The 23,084-nt window shown below is 45.6% G+C and overlaps 1 protein-coding gene across 1 annotated transcript in view; it reads left to right on the top strand.

Annotated features, from left to right (window-relative positions):
• Positions 1 to 19,709, top strand: part of XPO4 (exportin 4) — a 208,062-nt gene extending 188,353 nt beyond the window's left edge. Inside the window, exons 21-23 of the mRNA XM_077484003.1 lie at positions 4,228 to 4,345; positions 4,426 to 4,518; positions 18,342 to 19,709. Of these exons, the coding sequence (XP_077340129.1) occupies positions 4,228 to 4,345; positions 4,426 to 4,518; positions 18,342 to 18,539 (409 nt within the window). The 3' untranslated portion in view covers positions 18,540 to 19,709. The remainder of the gene's footprint in view (positions 1 to 4,227; positions 4,346 to 4,425; positions 4,519 to 18,341) is intronic.
• Positions 19,710 to 23,084: the final 3,375 nt, after the last annotated feature.

Raw genomic sequence — 23,084 nt, 5'->3', positions numbered from 1 at the left:
CTTTAAGCGTGCTTCCTCTCCAGTGCCAGGGGCATCTGGTTCTAGGTGGTCTCGATGGCCTCCACTGTCAGGTTAAAGAGGAAGACCTCAAGGGCAGCCACAAGGCCAAAAGAGGACTTGGGGCAGAAAGCCCGCAAAACAAAATGCTAAAGCCTCCTTGAGGGGCGCCCCCGCTCGCTCGGGTGGGGGAAGGCTTTTTGCAATTTTCAAAGATCTGGCAGGAACTATGTCAAGACAGATGGGTGGCTTCCTCGGTTTCTCTAGGTTACAAACTAGAGTTCCGAGAATTTGTCTCCTCATTTTCAAAAATCAAATGTTCCCAGAGAAAAGGAAGTCTTTCTTTCTAGCTCTGGATCATCTTATCCCAGGAGGTGATATCAGAGGTTCCCTTAGAGAAACGGGGCTCAGGGTTTTATTCAAACCTTTTCACGGTTCCAAAACCAAATGGGGAGGTAAGACCCATTCTAGATCTCAAAGGTCCTTTCGCATGGAGCCAATCCAATCGGTTGTTTCCATTTTGCAAGGAGGGGAGTTTTTGTCATCGATCGATATCAAGGATGCATATCTTCCCGTGCCGATATTTCCCACTCATCAGACATTTCTACTCTTCAAGGTAGAAAATCATAATTTTCAGTTTGTGGCTCTGCCATTCGGTCTAGCCACCGCACCATGGGTGTTCACAAAGATCCAGGTTAAGGACTCGGGGCATAACTGTCCTAGCCTAATTAGGAGATCTGGTTTAGACCAGAGACTAATTGATCTACTAAATGCAAAGTTTAATCTCAGCTGTAAGCTACCTGGAATTCCTAGGTTGTATACTCAGCCTAGAAAAATCCTCCTTAAAATCATCAAGGAGATTACAGTACTTGGGGCTGGTCATAGATACCATACAAAAGAAGGTATTCCTACCCCAGGCAAGAATCGGCTCCATAAAAGAACTGATTCAACTTGTCAAAGCGAAATCCTTCCATTCGGCTGTGCATGAAATTGTTAAGGAAGATGGTGGCCTCCTTCGAGGCCATCCTTTATGCGCAGTTTCATTCAAGACTGCTACAAAACACTGTTCTGTTGGCCTGGAACAAGACGTTTTCAAGCTTTGGACTTTCCAATGCGTTAATCCCCCGAGGTACGTTGGAGCCTCAATTGGTGGTTGAGACCCAGCAACCTCCAAAAGGGGAAATCCTTTCTACCAGTATCCTGGAAAGTGGTAACAACAGATGCCAGCCTTCTAGGCTGGGGAGCAGTCCTGGAAGAAGCTTCTGTCCAGGGGAAATTGTCCAAGTCGGAAAGGACCTTGCCCATCAACATTCTAGAGATTCGGGCAGTACGTCTGGCCCTAGAATCCTGGATGCTCAGGCTACGGAATTGTCCTGTCAGGATTCAATCCGACAATGCCACGGCTGTGGCTTGCATCAATCACCATGGGGGCACGAGAAGTTGTGCAGCCCAAAAAGAGGTGACTCATGTTCTAACTTAGGCAAAAAGCAACATTTCTTGCCTATCAGCGATTTTCATTCCAGGGATAGAAAATTTTCAGGCGGACTACTTGAGTTTTCAACAGTTGTTTCCGGGAGAATGGTCCCGACATCTCTCTATTGATATATCAAAGATGGGGTATTCCGGATGTGGATCTGTTTGTGTCAAGATTCAAAAACAAAGTCGACAACTTTGTTTCAAGGACAAGGGATCCACTAGCGTGCGGAACAGAAGCCTTGGTCTTCCCATGGGATCAGTTTTCACTGATCTATGAGTTTCCTCTGGTTCTGCTACTTCGGCGCCTTCTCCGCAGGATCAAGCAGCAACAAAAGGAGGTGATTCTGGTAGCTCCAGCGTGGCCCAGAAGATCTTGGTTTGCCGAGATCATAAAGATGATGGTAAGAGTCCCTTTTACCCTGCCATTGTGGCCAGACCTTTCTCGCTCAAGGTCTGTTATCCTATCCTACCTTACAAACGCTATATTTAACGGTTTGGCTATTGAAACCCACATTCTAAAGGACCATAGGTTATCCCCTTCGGTAGTTTCTACTTTGGTTAATGCTAGGAAGCCGGCCTCCAGAGTCATTTACTGTAGAGTCTGGAAGGCATATGTTTCCTGGTGTAGATCCAGGGGTTGGCACCCCAGGAAGTATGTGACATAGGTAGGATCCTTGAATTCCTGCAAATGGGATTGGAAATAAAGCTGGCCTCGAGTACCATCAAGGGCCAGGTCTCAGCCTTATCAGTATTTCTCCAACGGTCTCTTGCTTCTCACTCTCTGGTGCGTAGTTTTATTCAGGGGGTAACATGAATTAATCCCCCTGTCAGGGTACCTCTATCAAATCCTTTGGATTTGAGTTTAGTCTTATCGGCTTTACAGAATCAGCCTTTTGAGCCTATGCGGGAAATTCCCTTGGTCCTTTTGACAAGAAAAAGGAGGAATTTTCTTCTTCACTTGACAAGTCCATTTGGTAATAGTAGATTTTGATGCTGACTGTCCTCTTTTAGGACCTTCTGGCAGTACAAACAAAACATCTGTTTTGCGAACCTGAGCAGTCTCCTTTTAAATAGACTTTGACCGCTCTTACTACATCAAGGAAATGTAGTGCCTTCTTTTCCCTAGATCAAGGCTCTGGGAAGAAAGAAGCCAGACTAATATCCTGGTTCAAATGAAAACCTATCACCACCTTTGGTAGGAATTCAGGCTGAGGCCGCAATACCACCTTATCCTTATGCATGATCAAATATGGCTCTTTACAAGACAGAGACGCCAATTCTGATACTCTTCTGGCAGAGGATATGGCAACCAAAAATACAATTTTCATGTTAAAGCGCACTCCAGCAGGGCTGTTGGTGCCTCTTGGGCAGTGCATCACCATGCCTCTATGGCTCAGATCTGCCAGGCCGCAACTTGGTCTTCAGTCCATACATTTACCAGATTCTATCAAATTGATGTTAAAGGTCATGAAGTTATTGCCTTTGGGCATAGTATACTGCAGGCTGCAGTATAAAACCTCTAGCCTCTTAATGCCCTACCTTTTTTGTCTCCCTCCCTTCAGTTGCCATTGCTATGGGACATCACACATAGTAACTACTATGGCTCTGTGTCCCCTGATGTATGAAAAGAAAACAGGATTTTTAAAACCGCTTACCTGTAAAATCCTTTTGAAGTACATCAGGGGGCACAGAGGTCCCCGTCCCCCCCTTGTCTGGTATACACGTGTATTGCTTGGCTACAAAACTGATGCTCCCAATAGTGGGACAGGTTGTATGGGGAGTGCAATTCTTGTCTTGGGGCATGCCAGTGTCAATTACCTGGGGGTGGCCTATTAACCCACATAGTAACTCCTATGGCTCTGTGTCCCCTGATGAACTTCAAAGAAAAGGATTTTACAGGTAAGCCGTTTTAAAAATCCTGTGTTTTTTTTTTTTTTGTCATACTTTCACGAGTCAGTGTCGCTGATCCCCCACCACACCTGTACTGCACTGGTGACAGTATGTATAAAAAATAAATTTAAAAAAGTGAATTTTCTTTTACATTTCTTCATTTTCAAACAAATTGTGACAAAAAATTACAACTTCAGAAAACTTACCATACCTCTTACTAAATACCCTGGACTGTCTATTCTCCATAAGGTAAATTTGGAGGATATTTGTATTGCCATGGTGTTTTTGGGCCTTAGGACACTATATGAGCTGTCAGATCTTTAGGAGTGATCTATAAATATTCATAATCTCATAGTTTATGCACAAAATTTAACCGAATACATTTTGGCCTAAATTCATGGAGAAAGATCACTTATTTGCAAAATGTTATAACTGAAATGAAGAGGGGGGATTTTTTCAAATTTTTGCCCTTTTTTCTTCTTTAGGAAAACACATACTCTCTATTTGTGTTTTAAAAAAAAAAAGTACTATAGGTATAGTGTTGCATGACCATGCAATTGTTAAAAGTGCGACAGCGCTGAAAGATTAGCCTGGGAAGAAAGTGGGTGGAAGTGTCCAGTGTTTAAAGCGGATATAAATCCCCACATACACCCAGTGAAGTGAACAGCCTCAGATAATACAGTGAATATTTTTCTGTTTTTATTAATCATTTATTCTTAATTGATTCTGTATTTATTGGGGTTTTTCTGTTTTCTGGTAGGAATATTGGTGCCTAGTTACTCTGCTGTCAGTCTATTAAGTTGGACTAGCTGTCTTTTTTTTTTTTTTCCATTAAAAAATAATACTTAACTCTTAGTAAATCAGGATGAGCTCAGAAGTGTCACAACTTTGTCTGGAAGCATTAACCCCATTGGCTGAGCAGTGTGCTAAGGCTCAGGACACAGACTCTCCACTGCTGGCAGCAACACGGCACTTTCTCAAGGTGAGTGCTTGTGATTTGTTTGCAATATGGGGGGGGAGACGGAAAAGAAGCAAATGCTTACCCATTCCCTCTTATTTCAGTTGGTCTTTGACATGCTTGTTCTGCAAAAACACAATACAGAAATGACTACGGCAGCAGGTGAAGCATTTTACACATTGGTCTGCTTGAACCAGGTATGTATGTTTGTGCACCATTTGATACCTTTTACTATGGAATATAACACAACAGACCTCATCCATGTTTTTATTTGTAAATCTCGCTTTTTATCAAGGAAACCTGTTTCATGAAATCATTTTTACATCTTGAATTTGATGTGTGGTCTTTTACCTTGAATTATGGTGTGTGAGACTAAAGTACCTGAAAGAAACCCTTATAAACGTTAGAGCATGGAATCTTTTTGATATGGTCCTAGTGTCAAGGTGATCGCGTATTGTCTGCAGTCTGTGCATAATGTGTTAATATATTTAGTCTTTACATGAAAGACAAACAAATGGAACCTTAAGCTGAAGCTTTTTAAGTGGTACAGCAACAGGGTTTTGCTTTTATGGAAGCACCCCCAGCAGTGTAATGTAGTTTTTTCAAACCCTGTAATTACCACTTTTACTGAACAGCTTGGTCTTTTACAGTAAAAATGAATCTACTGAAAAGATGAACAGTAATCATACTGTTACAGGGAGGCAAAAGGAATACAAAAAAAAAACTTTAAGTGATAGTAAAGGTTACTTTTTTTTCTATGAAAAATGTTATACCTGCCCACTTTGTTATGATATTGCACAGAGTGGTGATTTACCTCCAGTTTTTCAGTCCCCCAGCAATGCTTTCCACTCCTCTTCCTCCAGTGACCTGAGTGCTAAGAGGGGGCAGCCAAGCCGGACTGTGTGCATCCATAGATACATACACAGCCAGTAAACCACGCCCCTACTCCCTCTTCACAGGAGTTGACTGACGGCCATAGTCTCCTGCTCAGTGTCATGTGAGACCAGAAGTGAGGAGTGTAGAGCTGCAGCTGGGGCAACACTGGAGCTGTGGCTTGGTCTGGTACAGTGCATCTGGAATGTATTCACAGCGCTTTAGTAATTTCTAAATCGATTCAATTCATTATTTCTTATTGTACATCACGGGACACACAGCCATAGTACTTACTGTGTGGGTTTAATAGGCCACCTTCAGGTGCTGGACACTGGCTTGTCCTAAATTAAAAAGTGCCCTCCCTATATAACCCCTCCCACTGGTGGAAGTACTTCAGTTTTTTGCCAGTGTCTTAAGGTGTTGGTCACGAGTAAAGATGTACTGTGCTGAGCTCCACTGGAGCAATCCTTGCTGGGGCTAGCCATGCTGACCGGATCCATTCAAAGTGTCTCTTTTGGCCGAATTGAATGGTACCTGGGTCTCGTGTCCGAAGAAACAAGGTTTTGCCTGTGAATGCTTGTCTTTAGAGAACAGGACCCTGGGATCCCCTACTTTTTTTTACTGGCAGGGTGTAGTTGCAGGGCGAGGCTAGTGGGTTTCCTCTAGGATCCGCAGATGATGAAAGTTTATCGGAACCCTCCGTGAAGGGTGAAGATTAAGTCTGTTGGTTTACCACAGAAAACCCTGCGTTGGGAAAGGTAAGTGGCGTTTACTTTAGAAATTTTCAAAATTTTCCTATGCCTCCTTTAAAATTGTAAATGTTGTCATGCCTATGTAGTCACCACTGGGGGACTGTATTGAACACTTATGTGACTCATGCTTCTCAGAAAGCCACTATGTGATCCAGGAAGCAGAAAGTTCTTCCTCCCCCGAATGGCAGCGAGTCCTCCAGTAAGCCGGGGGGGGGGGGGGTCCTCTCCCTACCAGACGCCACATGTGCAGTCTGTTTTCTCCCCCTCTTCTTGGGGGGGGGGGGCGGGGGGCTCAATAAAAAAAAAAAGGCATGAATGGACTCCACTCGGCGGCTTCTCGCCCCCCCTTGCCAAGCTTGCATGTGCCTGGGATCCTCCATAGGGTCAGCAGCACGGGAAAAGCACATTTTTTTTAAAAACGGGAGGGGTTGTAGACGGCAGGGGGGGGGGGGGGGGGGCTTAGCGCTGCATTTGCATCTTCCAACGTTCAGGACTGGAAGAGAGGCTTTTAAAAAAAGGCACCATTGTGTCTGTTCATGCTGCTGGAGGGACACAGGAGCAGAGTTTTTTTATTTATTTTTTTAAGATTTGATGACACAGGCATTCCCTTTGACACATTTATAGCAATTAAGCTGGACTAGTGTTCATGCAGTGGATGCATTCCTTTTGGTAGTATCTCTGCTTTGTGCATCAGGCTATGAGCGTAAGGGGGGTAAAAAACACCTCAAAAGGGGGCTCTAGTAAGACTACTACAGTCACACAGCAGCTTAGAAACATCTCAAAGATGTCATCATGCCCTGAAAGTGATATGGCTGATCAGAGTGAGCCATCAGGAGGGGCAAGTGTTGCAGCTGCTCTTGACACTGCAGCCTCTATGTATATTACCCAGGAGGTTTTTTCTCCAACCATTTCAAGCTTGGAGCAAAAAATTTATGCTTTATTTGCACTCCAGACTGGGGCTAAGCGTAGCAGGTCCCCAGGCCATTGCTCAGGACCCTCATTCTGAGGAGCAAGAGAAGATGATTTGCCTTCTAAGGACCAGGAAGAGGCTAACATCTCTGCGTCTGAGGAACCTGTTACAGAATATCAGGTCCGCAGGAAAGATTGTTGGTACAATCTCTCACTGGGTTGGTCCGCTCTACTTTTTCACTGCCAGCAGCACAGTCAGTTGATGAGCCCAAGTCTGGTTTGGGTTTACTCAAGCCTCTCCAATCTGACCATTCTTTTCCTATCCATTCGTGGCTAAGGAAGCTTATGTATTCTGAATGGGAGCATCCAGATAAATTTTTACCTCCAAAAAAGTTTGCTTTATCCTATGGAGGTAGACTTTTATAAAAAATTGGGTATTTCCAGCAATTGACGCTGCTATATCCGCTGTAATTTAAAAACCTGACTTGTCCAGTTGACAATGCTCAGATGTTAAAGGATCCAACAGCTAAGAAGTTGGCATTCCTTTTTAAGAACTATACTGGCAGCGATCGGAGTATCTCAGTCCTTAATGGACCAGTTTACAGATGTACTCAGTTATTCCTGATCAGCAGGCCCAGGATTTGGCCGGTATATCAGAAGCATTGTGTTTTACAGTAGATGCTATGAGAGATTCTATTCTCCAGGCTTCACGGCTTATGCTAGGGCTGGTACATGTGCGTAGAATCCTATGGCTGAAAAATTGGTCAGCCGAAGCGCCATGCAAAAAGCTATTGGCCAGTTTCCCTTTTCATGGTGAATGATTGTTCGGGGATGATCTGGATAAGTATATCCAAAGAATTTCTTATAGGAAAAGTTTCCTTTTACCGGTTAAGAAAAAGATTTAACATTTTACTTTTAAACGTACTTCTCCAGTGCCACGGCCTCCACCATCCTATTATAGAGGTAAACCTCTTGGTCAGTCCCAGGGCTAAAAGAGGACCTTGCGGAGGAAGCCCACAAAACAAAATACTAAAGCCTCCTGTATGAAGGCACGCCCCCGCTCGCTTGGATGGGGGAAAGGCTTCTGCAGTTTTCAAGAGTCTGGCAGGAAAATTGTCAAGACAGATGGGTGGCTTCCTCTAATTTCTGTAGGTTACAAACGAGTTCCCGGGTCTTCATTTTCCCGGATCAAACATTCCCAAATATCAAGTAGATGTGAGAGGTCATGAGGAATATATCGCCTTTGGGCGCAGGCTGCATGAGTTCTCTGGTCTCTTGGTGCCCTACTTTTGTTGTGTCTCCCTCCCTCCCTTCAGTTGGCATTGCTATGGGACATCCCACATAGTAATATGGCTCTATGTCCCTGATGTATGATAAGAAAATAGGATTTTTAAAATCCTTTTCTTTGAGGTACATCACGGGACACAATGGTCCCTTCCTTCTTTGGTATACACGTGTATTTCTTTGCTACAAAACTGAGGTACTCCCACCAGTGGGAGGGGTTATATAGAGAGGGCACTTTTTAATTGATGGCGTGCCAGTGTCCAGCACCTGAAGGTGGCCTATTGAACCCACATAGTAAGTACTATGGCTCTGTCCTGTGATATACCTCAAAGAAAAGGATTTTACAGGTAAGCTGTTTTAAAAATCCTATTTTCTTTTGTTCATTGACGGACAAGCATCTTCATCTTGACTTTAGGGTTATATCACCCCTTCAGGAAAGAACTAGGCAGAACACATTAACGGCAAAACTGCACATTACCGCCCAGGGTGTGGTCCTACTGGCTATAACCCCTCACACTGTATTCAGCAGCTCAGTTTCAGCTACGACCTGCCCCATCTTATCCAGGGGCGGCCAGTGAGCTAAATGCTCCGGGGCACACATATGACCGGGTACTACTGCTGTCCGTGTCACAGTGTGCCGTGGCCGACCCCGTACTGCTTGGAGGATGGGTATGTCCGTGGAATGCGTCCAGCAGTCCCTGCCGGAGGGGTAGTTCCACCTGTTTTGGCAGGATGGAGCAGCTGGGAATTCCCTGGGAGGTCGACTAGGGGGTCTCTCACGCTCCCTTTCTTCTCTCCCTGTCCCTTCCCTCCTCCCCATGCTATGGGCCGCTGTGTGACTGGGCACATGGGGGTGCGGTGCACGTACCTGGCCAAGGGTCCTCTGGGGGTGCTCCTGGTCATGGCAGGGGGCTGTGCTTGGTGTCGGGGTCCGCTCAGCCTCTTCCCTGTTTCTGGGCCATGGTGGGGTGTTTTGGTGTGTATGCCATGTGGTGAGGCCGCCACGCAAACCCTGGCCATTTTCCTGTAGCCACAGCCAGTTTTTTTTTCCTTTCGGACATTTTTTGGAAGCCCAGCTGCCATTTTCCTGGTGCTCTCAGACGTTTTTTGCTGTGGCGGCCATTTTCTATTAGCCTCAGCTTGTTTTCCCTCTAGTGCTGGGTGCTTGTTTTCCCTCTAGCGCTGGGTGCTTGTTTCCTTCTAGAACAGCACGCTTTTTACACAACACCTTGTGGCTGACAGGGGAGAGCAGACGACAGCAGCACAGAGCAGTACCTGGGTCAGGGTGGTGAGTCCTGTGGGGGGCCCCTCAGTCTGTGGCAGCTAGGAGGGTGGACATTTTGTGACTTGCCTTAGGTCCCTAAGTGGTGACAGGCGAGTGTGGGTCAGCATGGCGTCAGAAGCTGGTGCTTCTTCCCTAGACACCCCTGTTATGGCAAACGGTTCCCCTGCACCTGCGGTGCCTATGGACGCTTTGTTGTCCTCGAGTCCTTCGTTGCCAGGTTGGAAGCGCCGTGCGGGTACAAGGGGGGTAAAATACGTCCCCGTCTTCTGGGGAAAGCTCTGATTCAGACTCTGGTTCCGCTGTGGAAGGTGGCCCCTGTTCTGACATGTCAGAGGATGCGGACCAGGACCATTCGGACAGTGAGAATGACTCCGTGTCCGGGTCAGAGCAGGAAAAAACGTGGGAGCACTTATCACAGTGGTGCGGGATACCCTTAAGATGGAGGATATGGCGGGGGCATCTACAGAGGTGTTGGTCCCTTTCGGGTCCCACAAGCCAGCCCGCGCGGCTAAGGTGTTTCCTTACCCAACCCAAGTTTATTTACAAGGAGTGAGTTTATTTACAAGGAGTGGGGAAGACAACAGTGGGCCTTTTCACTTCCAAAAAGCATGGCAGTGTGTTACCCCTTTGAGGAGAGTTTTCTGAAGAAATGGACATCTCCTCTGATTGCTGAACCCCCCCCCCCCCTGGTATCCAGGTTAAATAAGGTAACCACCATTCCAGTGGAGAGCACCCCTGCTTTCTGAGGACCCTGCCGACAGGAGGGCCGAGGCGGTTGTCCGGTCTATGTTTACAGTGGTGGGGTCAGCATTGCGGCTAGTGTTGGCCACGGCCCTGGTGTCACAGGCGATTACTGAATGGGCTAAATTGTTGCACCATGAGTTGGAGAAGCAACAGTTTTCCCCGGTCTGCTTGGAGTTGGCGGACCAGTTGGTGCAGGGCCTCAAGTATGTCTGTGATGCGGGTTAGATACAGCCCCCTTGCTCTCTAAGCCTCAGTATCAGCAGTATTGCTACGTTGCCTGATTTGGCTGAAATGCTGGTCTGCGGACCAGGCATCTAAGAAAGCACCGGTGGATTTGCCTTTCCAGGGAGAGAGGGTGTTTGGAGCCTCACTGGATGACATTATTAAGAATGTTACTGGGGGTAAGAGTACGTTGCTCCCACAGTCCAGGAAACAGTCGCAGGCTGTAAACAAGGGCCCTCCTTTTCCACTCAGAAGCGGATTTTTCATCTGCCTGAGTCGGCAGGTAAGCGGTCTGTCTGTCAAGGTGCCCGCTGATGGGACAAAAGTGTCCCTGGTTTTGCAAGCCAAAGAAACCTGCAAGAAAGTCTGTTGCCGCATGAAGGTTTCGAAAGTTTACAGCTCGGTGGACCTCCCTACTTTCCGACCAGTGGGACTGGTTTCATCCGGATACAAGATGGAATTTCTTTCTTGTCCGCCAAACCTTCATCTTCTTTCAGCTCGTGGGAAGCCCTGTTCGGGGCAGTACAGGACCTGCTGCTGCGCGGGTTGATGGTACCTGTACTGAAGCCGGAAAGGTTTCAGAGATTCTTCTCCAGTCTGTAGTCCCAAAGAAGGTAGGGGTTTGTCCGGTCCTGGATCTCAAGGCCCTCAACAGCTTTGTGAAAGTACAAAGGTTCAGGATGGAATCAGTTCGCTCAGTGGTCGCTGCACTCAATCGGGGTATTTTCTGTCATCCCTGGACATCAAGGATGCATACTTGTCCTCATATGCATCAGAGGTTTCTGCAATTTGCATTTGAGACGTGCACTACCAATTTGTAGCTCTCCCTTTTGGCCTAGCGTCGGCACCGAGGGTCTTCACCAAGGTGCTAGCCCCAATTCTGGCTTTGCTATGGCAGGGAGGGGTCGCAATCATGGGTTACCTGGGCGACCTCTTGAGAGCAGCTTCCGCCTCAGAATTAAGAGAGGATGTGGCAATCACCATGCAAACTCTTCGGGAGTTTGGTTGGTACTCCAGGCGTTGAGTTGGCAACAGGGCTTGCTTCTGGACTCTTCAGAGGTGAGAGTTTTTCTCCCTTCGGACAAGCTGCATACTCTGCAAGCTGCAGTTAAGTTGTTGGTGTCTCGCAGGTGGTTGTGGCTGTGTTTTTGCATGCGAGTCCTGGGTCTCATGGTAGCCACTTTCGAGGCGGTACCGTATGCTAAATTTTACACTAGAGTCTTGCAAAAGGAGATCCTGTCCAAATGGGACAAATCTCCGTTGTCCCTGGATTGTCAAATTCAGGTGAGCCAGCTAGTCGGGTATTCCCTGCTCTGGTGGCTGAGGTCACCGGCCCTTCGGTCCGGGAAGTTGTTCCTGCCTCTTCATTGGACGGTGATCACAACGGATGCTAGCCTGACCAGTTGGGGGGGGTGGAATTTAGGGCGTACAGTCGGCCGATCAATGTGCTGGAGCTTCGGGCGATCAGGCAGTGCCTATCCACATGGCCACAGAGGCTTCAGGGGTGTCCGGTCAGGATTCAGTCGGACAACGCCACGGCGGTGGCCTATGTCAATCATCAAGAAGGAACAAGGAGCTCGGCTGCAGCACTGGAGGTTACTCACATCCTGCGGTGGGCAGAGCGGAACGCGTCGGCTCTGTCGGCTGTGTAAATGTCGTCAGATGCTGGATCAAGGGGAATGGTTGCTGTATCCGGATGTATTTTGGCTCCTTTGCCTAAGGTGGGGCATGCCAGATGTGGATCTCCTGGCCTCTCTACTCAATGGGAAGGTACAGAGGTTTGTGACCAGGTCAAAAGATCCCTGGGTGTTTCCATGGGGGCATTATCGGCTGATTAATGCCCCCCCCCCCAAACTTCTACCACGTCTGCTTCGCAGAGTGGAGGCAGAGGGGATTCTGGTGATTCTGATTGCCCCAGATTGGCCTCATCGTCCGTGGAACACTGACATAGCCCATGCGAAAGGACCTTCTGTCGCAAGGTCCAATACTTCATCCTGCTTTACAGTCGCTGGCTTTAACGGCATGGCTGTTGAAAGCCAGATGCTAAGGGACCGAGGTCTGTCAAATTCAGTAATCTCCACTATGCTGAGGGCACAGGAGTCCTCTTCTTGGAAGAGTTATCATTGTATGTGGCAGGCCTACAGCTCCATGTGTCAGGAGATGGGGTGGAGTCCGTGCACAAACTCAGTTTCCAGGATCCTGCTGTTTTTGCAGCGAGGAGTGAATCAGAAAATTGCCTTAAGCACCATTAAGGGGCAGATATCAGCTTTGGCTGTCTTTTTTTTCAGCAATCCTTGGCGACTCATTCATTGGTGAGTATGTTTGTTCAGCGGTTTTGACATGTGGCCCCTCCAGTTAGACCACCACTGCTTCCGTGGGATTTGAATCTGGTGCTCCCAGTGCTTCAGAAACCGCTGTTTGAAAACATTAGGGAGATCCCCTTATTGACACTCTCTCAGAAAGTAGTCTTTCTAGTGGCTATTACATCTGCCAGGAGGGTTTCTGAGTTGGCGGCCTCATCATGCAAGTCTCCCTACTTGGTCGTCCACAAGGATAAGGCGGTGCTGCAACCGCAGCCTAAGTTTCTTCCAAAGGTGGGTTTTGGCCTTTCATCTAAATGAGGACATTGTGCTTCCGTCCTTGTGTCCTCGGCTGTCACACCCCAAAGAGGTTGCTTTGCATTCCTTGGACGTGCTCCGGGCTCTACAGTGGGTGCATCTGTCTGCTACGGCTCCTTTTCGGAGGTCAGACTCACTGTTTGTATCGGTGGCTGGTCCGAAGAAGGGCCTGGCGGTCTCGTCGGCCACCATATCTCGTGGATTAGACTGATTGTGGTTCAGGCTTATGCCATAACGGGGCGGGCGCCTCCCTTTCCTGCCATGGCATATTCTACCAGGACAATTGGTGCCTCTTTGGCTTTCCGACATCAAGCGTCTGTTTTTCAGGTGTGTAAGGCAGCGATCTGGTTGTCCATTCACACTTTCACAACATTTTACAAGGTTGATGTGAGCGCATCTTTGGATGCTTGCTTCGGCCGCAAGGTTTTGCAAGTGGCTGTTTAAGGTTGCAACTCCTCCGTTGAGGAGCTCTGGTTGTTATGGGTGGAGTTATTTTCTTTCTGTTCCCACCCCTTGTTTTTTTTGTTTTTTTTTTGTTTTTTGGGGACGTCCCTAAGGTCAAAATGAAGACGCTGTGTCCATCAATGAACGAAAGAGAAAATAGGGTTTTTGTACTCACCATAAAATCCTTTTCTCTGAAGTTCATTGACTGACACTGAACTCACCCGTGTGGTTATAGCCAGTAGGACCACCCCCTGGGTGGTACTGTGTAGTTTTGCTGTTTTTAACATGTTCTGCCTAGTCCTCTCCTAAAAGGGCGATATAACCCTAAGGTCAAGATGAAGATACTGTGTCCGTCAATGAACTTCAGAGAAAAGGATTTTACGGCGAGTACAAAAACCCTATTTTTTTTTCCTCACAATTCTACAAACAATACTCCATATTGACATTGTGAAAGAAGTTTGTTTGAAATATTTGCAAATTTATTAAAAATAATCCCATGTACAAAAGTTTTCACAACCTTTACCATCACACTCACAATTGAGCTCAGGTGCATCCTGTTTCCACTGATCGTCCTTGAGATGTTTCTACAACTTGAATGGAGTCCACCGGTGGTAAATTCAGTTGATTGGACATGATTTGGAAAGGCACACACCTGTGTATATAAGGTCCCACAGTTAACAGTGAATGTCAGAGCACAAACCAAGCCATGAAGTTCAAGAAATTGTCTGTAGACCTCCGAGACAGGATTGTATTGAGGCACAAATCTGAGGAAAGATACAGTAACATTTCAGCAGCATTGAAGGTCCCAAAGAGGACAGTGGCCTCCATAATCTGTAAATGGAAGAAGTTTGGAACCACTAGGAATCTTCCTAGCAGGGGCCACCCAGCCAAACTGAGTGATCAAGGGAGAAAGGGCCTTAGTCAGGGAGGTGACCAAGAATCCCATGGTCAATCTGACAAAGCTCCAGTGTTTCTCCGTGGAGAGGGGAGAGTCTACCAGAAGAACAACCATCTTTGCAGCACTCCACCAATTGGGCCTCTATGATAGAGTAGCCAGACGGAAGTCAATCCTTAGTAAAAGGCACATGACAGCTAGTCTGGAATTTGCCAAAAGGAAGGACTCAGACCATGAGAAACCAAATTCTCTGGTCCAATGAAACCAATATTGAACTCTTTGGCCTGAATGGCAAGCGTCATGACTGGAGGTATCCAGGCACTGCTCATCACCTGGCCAATACCATCCCTACAGTGAAGCATGATGGTGGCAGCATCATGCTATGGGATGTTTTTCATCAGCAGGAACTGGGAGACTAGTCAGGATTGAGGAAAAGATGATTTCAGCAATGTACAGAGACATACTCAATGAAAACCTGCTCTAGAGCTCTCTGGACCTCAAACTGGGGTTGAAGGTTCATCTTCCGACAGGACAAAGAACCTAAGCACACAGCCAAAATAACAAAGGAGTGGCCTTAGGACAACTGTGAATGTCCTTGAGTGGCCCCGGCTGTGCACTGAAGCTCACCATCAATCTGATGGAGCATGAGAGGACCTGCAAAGAATATGAGAAACTGCCCAAAAATAGGTGAACAAGCTTGTAGCATCATACTTGAAAAGACTTGAGGCTGTAATTGGTGCCAAAGGTGCTTCGCCAAAATAGTGAGAAAAGGCTGTGAATACTTATGTACGTGGATTTTTTTTTTTTTTTTTTTTATGTGCAAAGATTTCAAACAAACTTCTTTCTCGTTGTCATTATGGGGTATTATTTGTAGAAGTTTGAGCAAAATAATTGAATCCATTTTGGAATAAGGCTGTAACATAAAGTGAAGTGATGTGAATATTTTCTGGTTGCACTGTAAGAGCCCTTTCACTCTGGTAGCGCTTCCGCTCTAGATTTACTGGCACTTTACTGTCGTTTTTAGAGGCACTTTTTGGCCGCTAGCGGGGGTGTTTTTAACCCCTGCTAGCGGCTGAATAAACAGTTAATTTCAATGGGCAGAGGCACTTTGGGAACGGTATATACTATATTTTTATTTTTTTTAACATCCTGTGAGGGCTATTTTTCAGGTACTATCTTTAGTGCTAAAACGTCTCCAGTGTGAAAGGGGGTCTAAGTGTTCGGGATGAATCCCAAGTGTTTAAAGTTAAACCGATAAAACACACTTTAACAAATATAGCCCTGTTTTCTCTTGTAATTACAATGGTCAAAATTTCTACTTTTCTTTGCTTTATTGTAAGTTCCCCCTCCAATAAATGTCCTCTGTAAATTTACATTCATGTTTTAAGCTTCTATCTTGGCTCTTTGGTCCTTTTTAAACTTCATGGAGTTTGTGGCTTATAAAAGTTTAAAAGATTTTTCCACTTGTGTTCATACGGTTCAAATAGTCTGCATAGCTTTCTGCTGATGGAAAAGTGAGCAGGCAGTGATAGTGTTCATCATCTAAATCAGACCACTAAACCCAGCTACAGATATGTTTCTATATTTGCTTAGCAGCATTTAACCCAATAACCTGCTGCCCTTTTATCATATCCAGTTTTCCAAAAGGGTGAAGCCTCCAAAGGAGGAACTCCAACTGAAAAATCTCACTGAACTTTGTGCTATTTAGGAAACTTGGCAAATGTGATAACTTTAGAAAGTCCTCTACGTTTATCTTTTGAAACTGTAATGCTTTTTGGCACCATTTTTTTTTTAAGCTGAGCTTTTATTTTTTGGGATGGTTTTATTTGTTTGTTTTTTTTAAGTTACTTGATTGCAGTCAATGTGTGTGAACATACCAATGCTAATTGCTCTCTCTAAGCAATATGTCAAAGAATTTATATGTCAAATTATCGCAATGCAAGCATACTAAGTTATCCCCAAAACCTCTGCTTTAAGGAGAGGAGCAACATTAAATATGCGTTTCTGCCTCATAGAGGTCCACACTATTGAATGCCTAACTACAGGAGAATTGGTTGGGGTGTTTGTATGGCAGATTACAAAAGAGCATTCTGATGTTACATGGTTAGGTTGAAAAAAGACACAAAGTCCATCTAATTTAACCAATTAAAAAAAACATACAATCCTATATACACAATCCTTTATCCACAGTTGATACAGAGGAAGGTGAAAAACCCAACAAAGCATGATCCAATTTGCTACAGCAGGGGGAATTATTTTTTCCTGATTATACCCCCCCCCCCCCCCCCGAGGCAATTGGATTTTCCCTGGATCAACTTTTCCTATAAATGTCAGTACCCAGTTATATTATGTACATTAACCTCTTAAAGCGGACCTCCACCCTCAAGTGGACGTTCCGCTCATCGGAACCCCCCCCCCCCCCCCTCCGGTGCCGCAATTGGCACCTTTCAGGGGGAAGGAGGGGTGCAGATACCTGTATAATCCAGGTATCTGCACCCACTTCCGGGAATAGCTAGCCGCAGATTCCCATAAACGCCCCCCTCTCGTTGTGTTCTGGGAAACACACAGTGAGGACCAGTCTCATTGCGCTGCGTGACTCGCGTATGTGCAGTAGGGATCCGGGCAGTGAAGCCGCAATGCTTCACTTCCCGATTCCCAGAGGATGGCGACTGCAGCCAAGAGACAAGCGATTGCTCGTCGTCTGCTGTCACGATCGCTGGACCCTGGAACAGCTAAGTGTCCATTTATTAAAAGTCAGCAGCTGCAGTATTTGTAGCTGCTGACTTTTAATATTTTTTACTGCCAAAAGAAAGCTCTATTTGTGGTGAAAAAAGGACATCAACTTTGGGTATAGCATTGCACGACTGCGCAATTGTCAGTTAAAGCGGCGCAGTGCCATATCGCAAAAAAATGGCCTGGTCATTAAGGGGGTAAATCCTTCTGGTCCTTAAGTGGATAAGGAACTATTTCAGGCCTTTTTTAAAGCAATCTACTTAGCTGGCCAGAACCACCGTTTCACAGCTCTTACTGTGAAGAAACCTTTCCGTATTTGGAGATGAAATCTTTTTCCCTCTAGCTAACCCTTGTCCTCTGTGATGACCTTAAAGTGAATAACGCAACACCAAGTTCAATAGACTTATGTATTTGTACATGTTGATCATAACCCCCCTTAATCTCCGCTTCTCAAGAGGGAATAGATTCAGTTCCTCTAATCTTTCCCCATAGCTGAACTCCTCTATGCCTCTTATTAGTTTGGTTGACCTTCTCTGTACTTTCTCCAGTTCCATGATTATCCTTTGAGAACTGGTGCCCAAAACTGAACTGCCTATCCCAGATGAGGTCTTGCCATTATATCATGTGATAGGTTTTGCATTATAATTTTTTTGATGTACTGCTTGGTGTACTCGTGGCACGTTTTCACACTCACACTGATCTAAACATGCTTTTCTTGATCTGTGCGGTGAAAACTTCCAGTTCTGCCCATCTGTCTGCATGGCCGAATAATGCCCTGAAGGTGTTATTAGGTTCTGTCACCCACCACCACCTATTTGGAACAGTGTTCACACAGGTGAACCACAAGTCTACAACTGACAGTTATTTTAAATTTTTTTGTGTGTGTGAAAATAAAACATTTAGTATAGGATATGCTTTAGGGCACATGTGGCCAGTCATACTATGCATGTAAAAAAAAACTTCTATGTGCAGCTGTAAATGTAAAAGGGGGGAGAGAATCTCTCTTAAGGAGCATTGAAATGCATCAGGGGTTCGAACCCTTCTCCATTCCTTCCAAAATTGGGAAAGGTTTTGGCTGGATGTACACTTTTACCTACACCTTCACCACTGTTCCTCTTTAGTTCTTCTTGGTACTAGTATATTGTAGTGCTTAAATATAAAGTTCTACAAAGATGCAGAAAATTGGACACATTCTTCATCTGTTTTGCATGTCAGATATATGTAATTTGCTCTTCTCATTCCTTTTTTTTTCCCCCTGTAGGCAGAGTATGCAGAGTTAGTCGAAACACTATTATCTAGTCAACAGGATCCTGTTATCTACCAGCGTTTAGCAGATGCCTTTAACAAGCTTACGGCAAGCAGCACTCCTCCCACTCTGGACCGCAAACAGAAGATGTCTTTCCTGAAAAGTTTGGAAGAGTTCATGGCCAACGTGGGGGGGCTTCTTTGTGTTAAATGAGACGCAGAACTGAAATTGCTCTTTACAAATGCACTGAACCTGCACCTGCTGATGGCAGTCTGACTCCCTCCTGACCTGTCCCCAGACCTTCATATGCATCTCTGGGGGTTTTAAAAACATTATTTAAGTTATATATGGGGGGCGTAAAGATGCATCAGCTATAGGACTATACACGCAGCACAGAGTTGTGCATAAACGGATGAATGGGTAGACTTATTTTTCTAAAAGGAATTTCCATATGCCTGCAAACAAATAATGGGCACAATTATTCTTTGCAGTGCCTTTCCTCTCCCAACACCTTTGGTCGGAAGCGTGTATTGCCTGATGAATGATTTTTTTTTAAAAACTTTTTTTTTTTTTTTCAAAAAGGTTAGATTGAATGTGCAATAGACACAAACTGAATTGGTGTCTAAACGCAATTCTCCTTTCCCCTAGCGTTCCTTTATTTCCCTACCCCCTCTGTCCGTGCTCTCACCCCCAAATTATGGATACACCAAATGGCATTTTTAAAGAAAACACACATAAAATATATTAAAAACATTATGGGAATATTTTTGTGTACATGAACCAAGAGTCGCATGTTTTTATGTGTTTTCCTCCTCCTACCCTGATGGTTGGCCGAAAGTCCAGGAAGAAGAAACGAGAGAAAAATATATATTTTTTTTGTTCTAGTATGAATTAAATTGTCACCATTTCATTGCCTTACAAAATGAAAAAAAAAAAATAATTTCTATGTGTGTGTATATATATAATATGTATATGGTTTTGGTAACCCACCCAAAGCGAGTTTAACAATCCAGTGTCTTGGATTATGGCCTTGAGCACCTGCGTAGGACGTACAACCCCACACACTTTTTCTGGATGAATGATCTTTATACAAGTGTACGTTGGAGATGATTTGCACACCCAGGCACAGCTTTTTGTGTTTTGTTTTGTTTTTTTTTGTTTTCTTTTTAAATATAATTTTTATGAAAATCTCCGTTGGACTGTTAGCTTCAGCAATACAGATGAAAAAGGGTGTAAATTGCAGATTTCTACATGCTATTTTTTAAGTTGGGGCATTAGGTGATGCAATCTCTGCAAACAGTATGGTCAAATGTTTCCATTGTGTGTCTTGTTTCTTTTCCTTTTTTAAAAAAAAAATTTGTATAAAATGTATAGTATAAACAGTTTAGACTTTGTGGCGTGTTTCTTTTCTACCACTAGAAGATTCTAGATTCTGTTGTAAACAGATTATGGCACTTGAAGATGGCAAAAGCCTGGTGTTAAGATACAAACCCTCAAACAGGTGGTGATTAGCAATAATCTTGTAACTTGCCCAATGAGGAAGCTGCAAATAGATTCAAACCACTTCTTTCTCAAAGAGGGAAAGCGACCAGTTAGATTTGGAAGTTTTTTTTGTTTTTTTTTAAAAAGTGTGCCAGTTAATGCTGCTGACATTGTACATGCCCATTATTGACCCTTACAGTATCCCTAAATAGCTTTATTCTCAGCTAAGCTTTGTTTTGGAAAATTGATTTAGGCCATTTATTACCATGTTCAGAGTGATCATGCACAGCCAGCCTGTATGACTATCTGTCCTCTATATGATGATGGTTTTTAACCACCACCTATTTGTACATGTAGACAGCCTTCTTCAGGGAACAGCTGGCTGCTGGTGGGCCCTGTTCCATTAGACTCAAGGATCATCAATTGCAGTTATACAGCTCTGATCAGAGGACTGTGGTTTAGTGCCAGACTGAATCACTGTCCAATCCAGACCATTGTGCCAATTAGGAGCTGGCTTTTTTTCCGCCCAGCCTCTGCCACTGTCATTTTCACAGTGATGGGGGGGGGGGGGGCGGGGGACTCAAAAAGCACAGCAGCGCTGGATGGAGGGCAGGGGATAGAACTGTCAATGCAAATGTGGCATATATGACCTAAATACGAACTATAATAATTGACTTTACTAAATGTTGCAAAAAAAGAAAAAAATTTTTTTTTGGTTTGGTTCATATATACTTAGTGCACAATAGGTGTACACCGTATTTTGAATTTATGTAAATATTCTTTACACTTTAATTTTTCTGTTGAAAGTAAACTTAATTTATGTCTCCTATACCTGAAAAACTTTAATAAAATAAAATGATACATTAATACCAAATTAACTTCTAAAGATAATCGGCAGGTGATTGGTTAAAGAGGAAGTAAACCCTGATGAGTTTACTTCCTCTTTCATTCCCTGCAAAGGTAAAGCATAATGGGCTACTATGCATCGCATAGTAGTCCATTATGTGTCACTTACCTGACACAGGAGCCAGCGAAGTCACCGCTGTCCCCTGTAGTCCGGCGCATCCATCCTCTCGGTGGGTCTCGCTGCTCCGCCACTGTCATTCGGCGAAGCCACAATGACGTCACTCCCGCGCATGCGCACGGGTGCCGCCACGTGCGGCATATCGCCTGCGTGACGCTGTCTACGGCGCATGCGTGCCTGTCTTTCGGCAAATATCTCCTAAACCGTGTAGGTTTAGGAGATATTTCTTGGACCTACAAATAAGCCTTAATCTAGGGTTTACAACCACTTTAAGAGCAGGAGTGGTCTTGGCAACCATTCACCAGCTTAATAATTTGAAAGTTGGCTACAGCAGCTCACCTCAGTCCAGTGTTTCTGTGCCTCCTGCCCTCCACTATGCTCAATGTGCCAGTGAGGTAGAGTGAAGGGAATGGGGCAGCAGGGTGTGATGGGGGGGGGTGGGGTGTTGGCGCAAAGAAAAACACTACTGAGGGGGGGGAACAGAGGAAGACACTGGTGCAGAGGGGGGAAGGGGGGCAAGGAAGAACACTATTTTATGGTGGGCAGAGGACACTACTGTGGTGGATGATGTGAATGGGGACAGAGGAGGACACTGATGAAAAGTGGGGGGCAGGTTCAGAAGACTACTTTGAAGGGGATTGGAGGTGATGTGAAGGGGGGACTGTGGTGAGGACACTGATGTAACAATAGGATTGGGATACATAAAGCGACTGGGACATGAAAGATCTGTGTCGCAAACATGCAATCCGGACCTCTGCCAGAAGAAACTTTCCCAAGTGTTCTTCCAGGACAGCCCTTGAGAGATGGAGCTCCTCCCATCGACACAGGAAACACATTGCCACAGTTCAAAAGGCGGTCCCTCAGGTCCCTGGTCAGTCATTTGTGTTTCCTCCGTCGGAGGAACATGTTGCCAGGAACCTGGAGGCCCCTCTCAGGGGCTGCCTGAGAACCTGCAAGCCTAAGGGACCGGGTCCTGGTTTATGGCTGCAGTTTGGGTCCATACCTTTTTTTCTTTGGCTCGGGTACCGTCCAGCTGAACCAGAGCAGACCCGTTACCCTCCTCCTTCCAGTGCCGAGGTGGCCAGGGGCAGAATGACGCCGGTTTCCCCCAGGAGTGGTGAGTGGAACCTTCCATCTTCCCTCCTCGTTGCAGGGGGTCGGAGACGCCGAGCGTTCACTTCCGGCGGAACCGCGTCATCACTGCGTGCCGAGACTTCCGGTTCCGGGTCTCTAGGGTACAAGGAGGAGAGGGAGAGCCAGCGCTGTGCCTGTGAAGCCCGACCAGCGTCCAGCTATACCGGATTAGCGGCGGGATTCCGAGCGTCAGAGGGGGACCATGGAGGCTATTCCCCAGGATACTCCAGCGGAGACAGGCACCAGCCAAACCCAGGTAGGCTGCTGGGCATGCTATTACTCTGGTGGAGTGGTGGTGTTTGTAGGCTGGGCCCTGTAGTGCCCCACGGTGGCGGTTTACTCACAGTGAGGTTGTTTGTTAGTGGTGATTCTAAGAGGGACATGGTGCTGACGCTAAGAAATCCTTTGTCTTCTTATTTTCAGGCTAAAGAGATGCCAAGGGAAGACAAGACAGGCCGCAAAAAGTGCCCTAATTGTGGGAATAGGTTGTCCTCTGGCTCTAACAAAGCCCTTTGCAAGCAATGCATTGCAAGCTTGCTTAAATCTGAGGCAGATTCCCCTTTAGCAAAGTTTTTGGGCTCCTTTAAAGAGGAAATGGCGTCGACCTTTAAGTCCCTCCGGGAGTTAATCACTGACGTGGGATCAGCTGCAGCTGCCTCCACGAGTAAAACAACTATAATCTCATCCTCACCATGCCTTACAACACCCAGCTCAGGGGAGCCCCATATGGTCAGGGAGCCTAGCCCCACGTTGATTAGCCCCGAATCCTCTGACACTGACTCGGGTCAGGAAGAGGATCAAGCAGCATCTAAAGCCTCAAAATATAGATTATCTCTCGAGGAAGTAGATGAGCTAATGGGGGCTATCTATGATACGCTGGAAATTGAGGAGGAAGAAACTCAGTTATCCAGACATGATCAAATGTATGAGGCTCTGGGGAAAAAGAAAGCAAGGGTTTTTCCTATACATAAGGTGCTTTCTGACCTTGTCCTTAAGGAGTGGTCTGAACCAGACAAGAAGGTTTTCTTTCCTAAATCCCTTAAGAGAAGGTTCCCTTTTGATGAGAGCCCAGAGGCGGTCTGGAATAAAAATCCAAAACTAGACGCCCCTCTGTCCAA

Source organism: Lithobates pipiens, unplaced genomic scaffold (assembly GCF_037356315.1).
Source record: "Lithobates pipiens isolate NorthernLeopardFrog02 unplaced genomic scaffold, aLitPip1_a1.2 Scaffold_16, whole genome shotgun sequence".
NCBI classification, from domain to species: Eukaryota; Metazoa; Chordata; class Amphibia; order Anura; family Ranidae; genus Lithobates; species Lithobates pipiens.
This window is presented reverse-complemented; position numbering and strand designations above follow the sequence as displayed.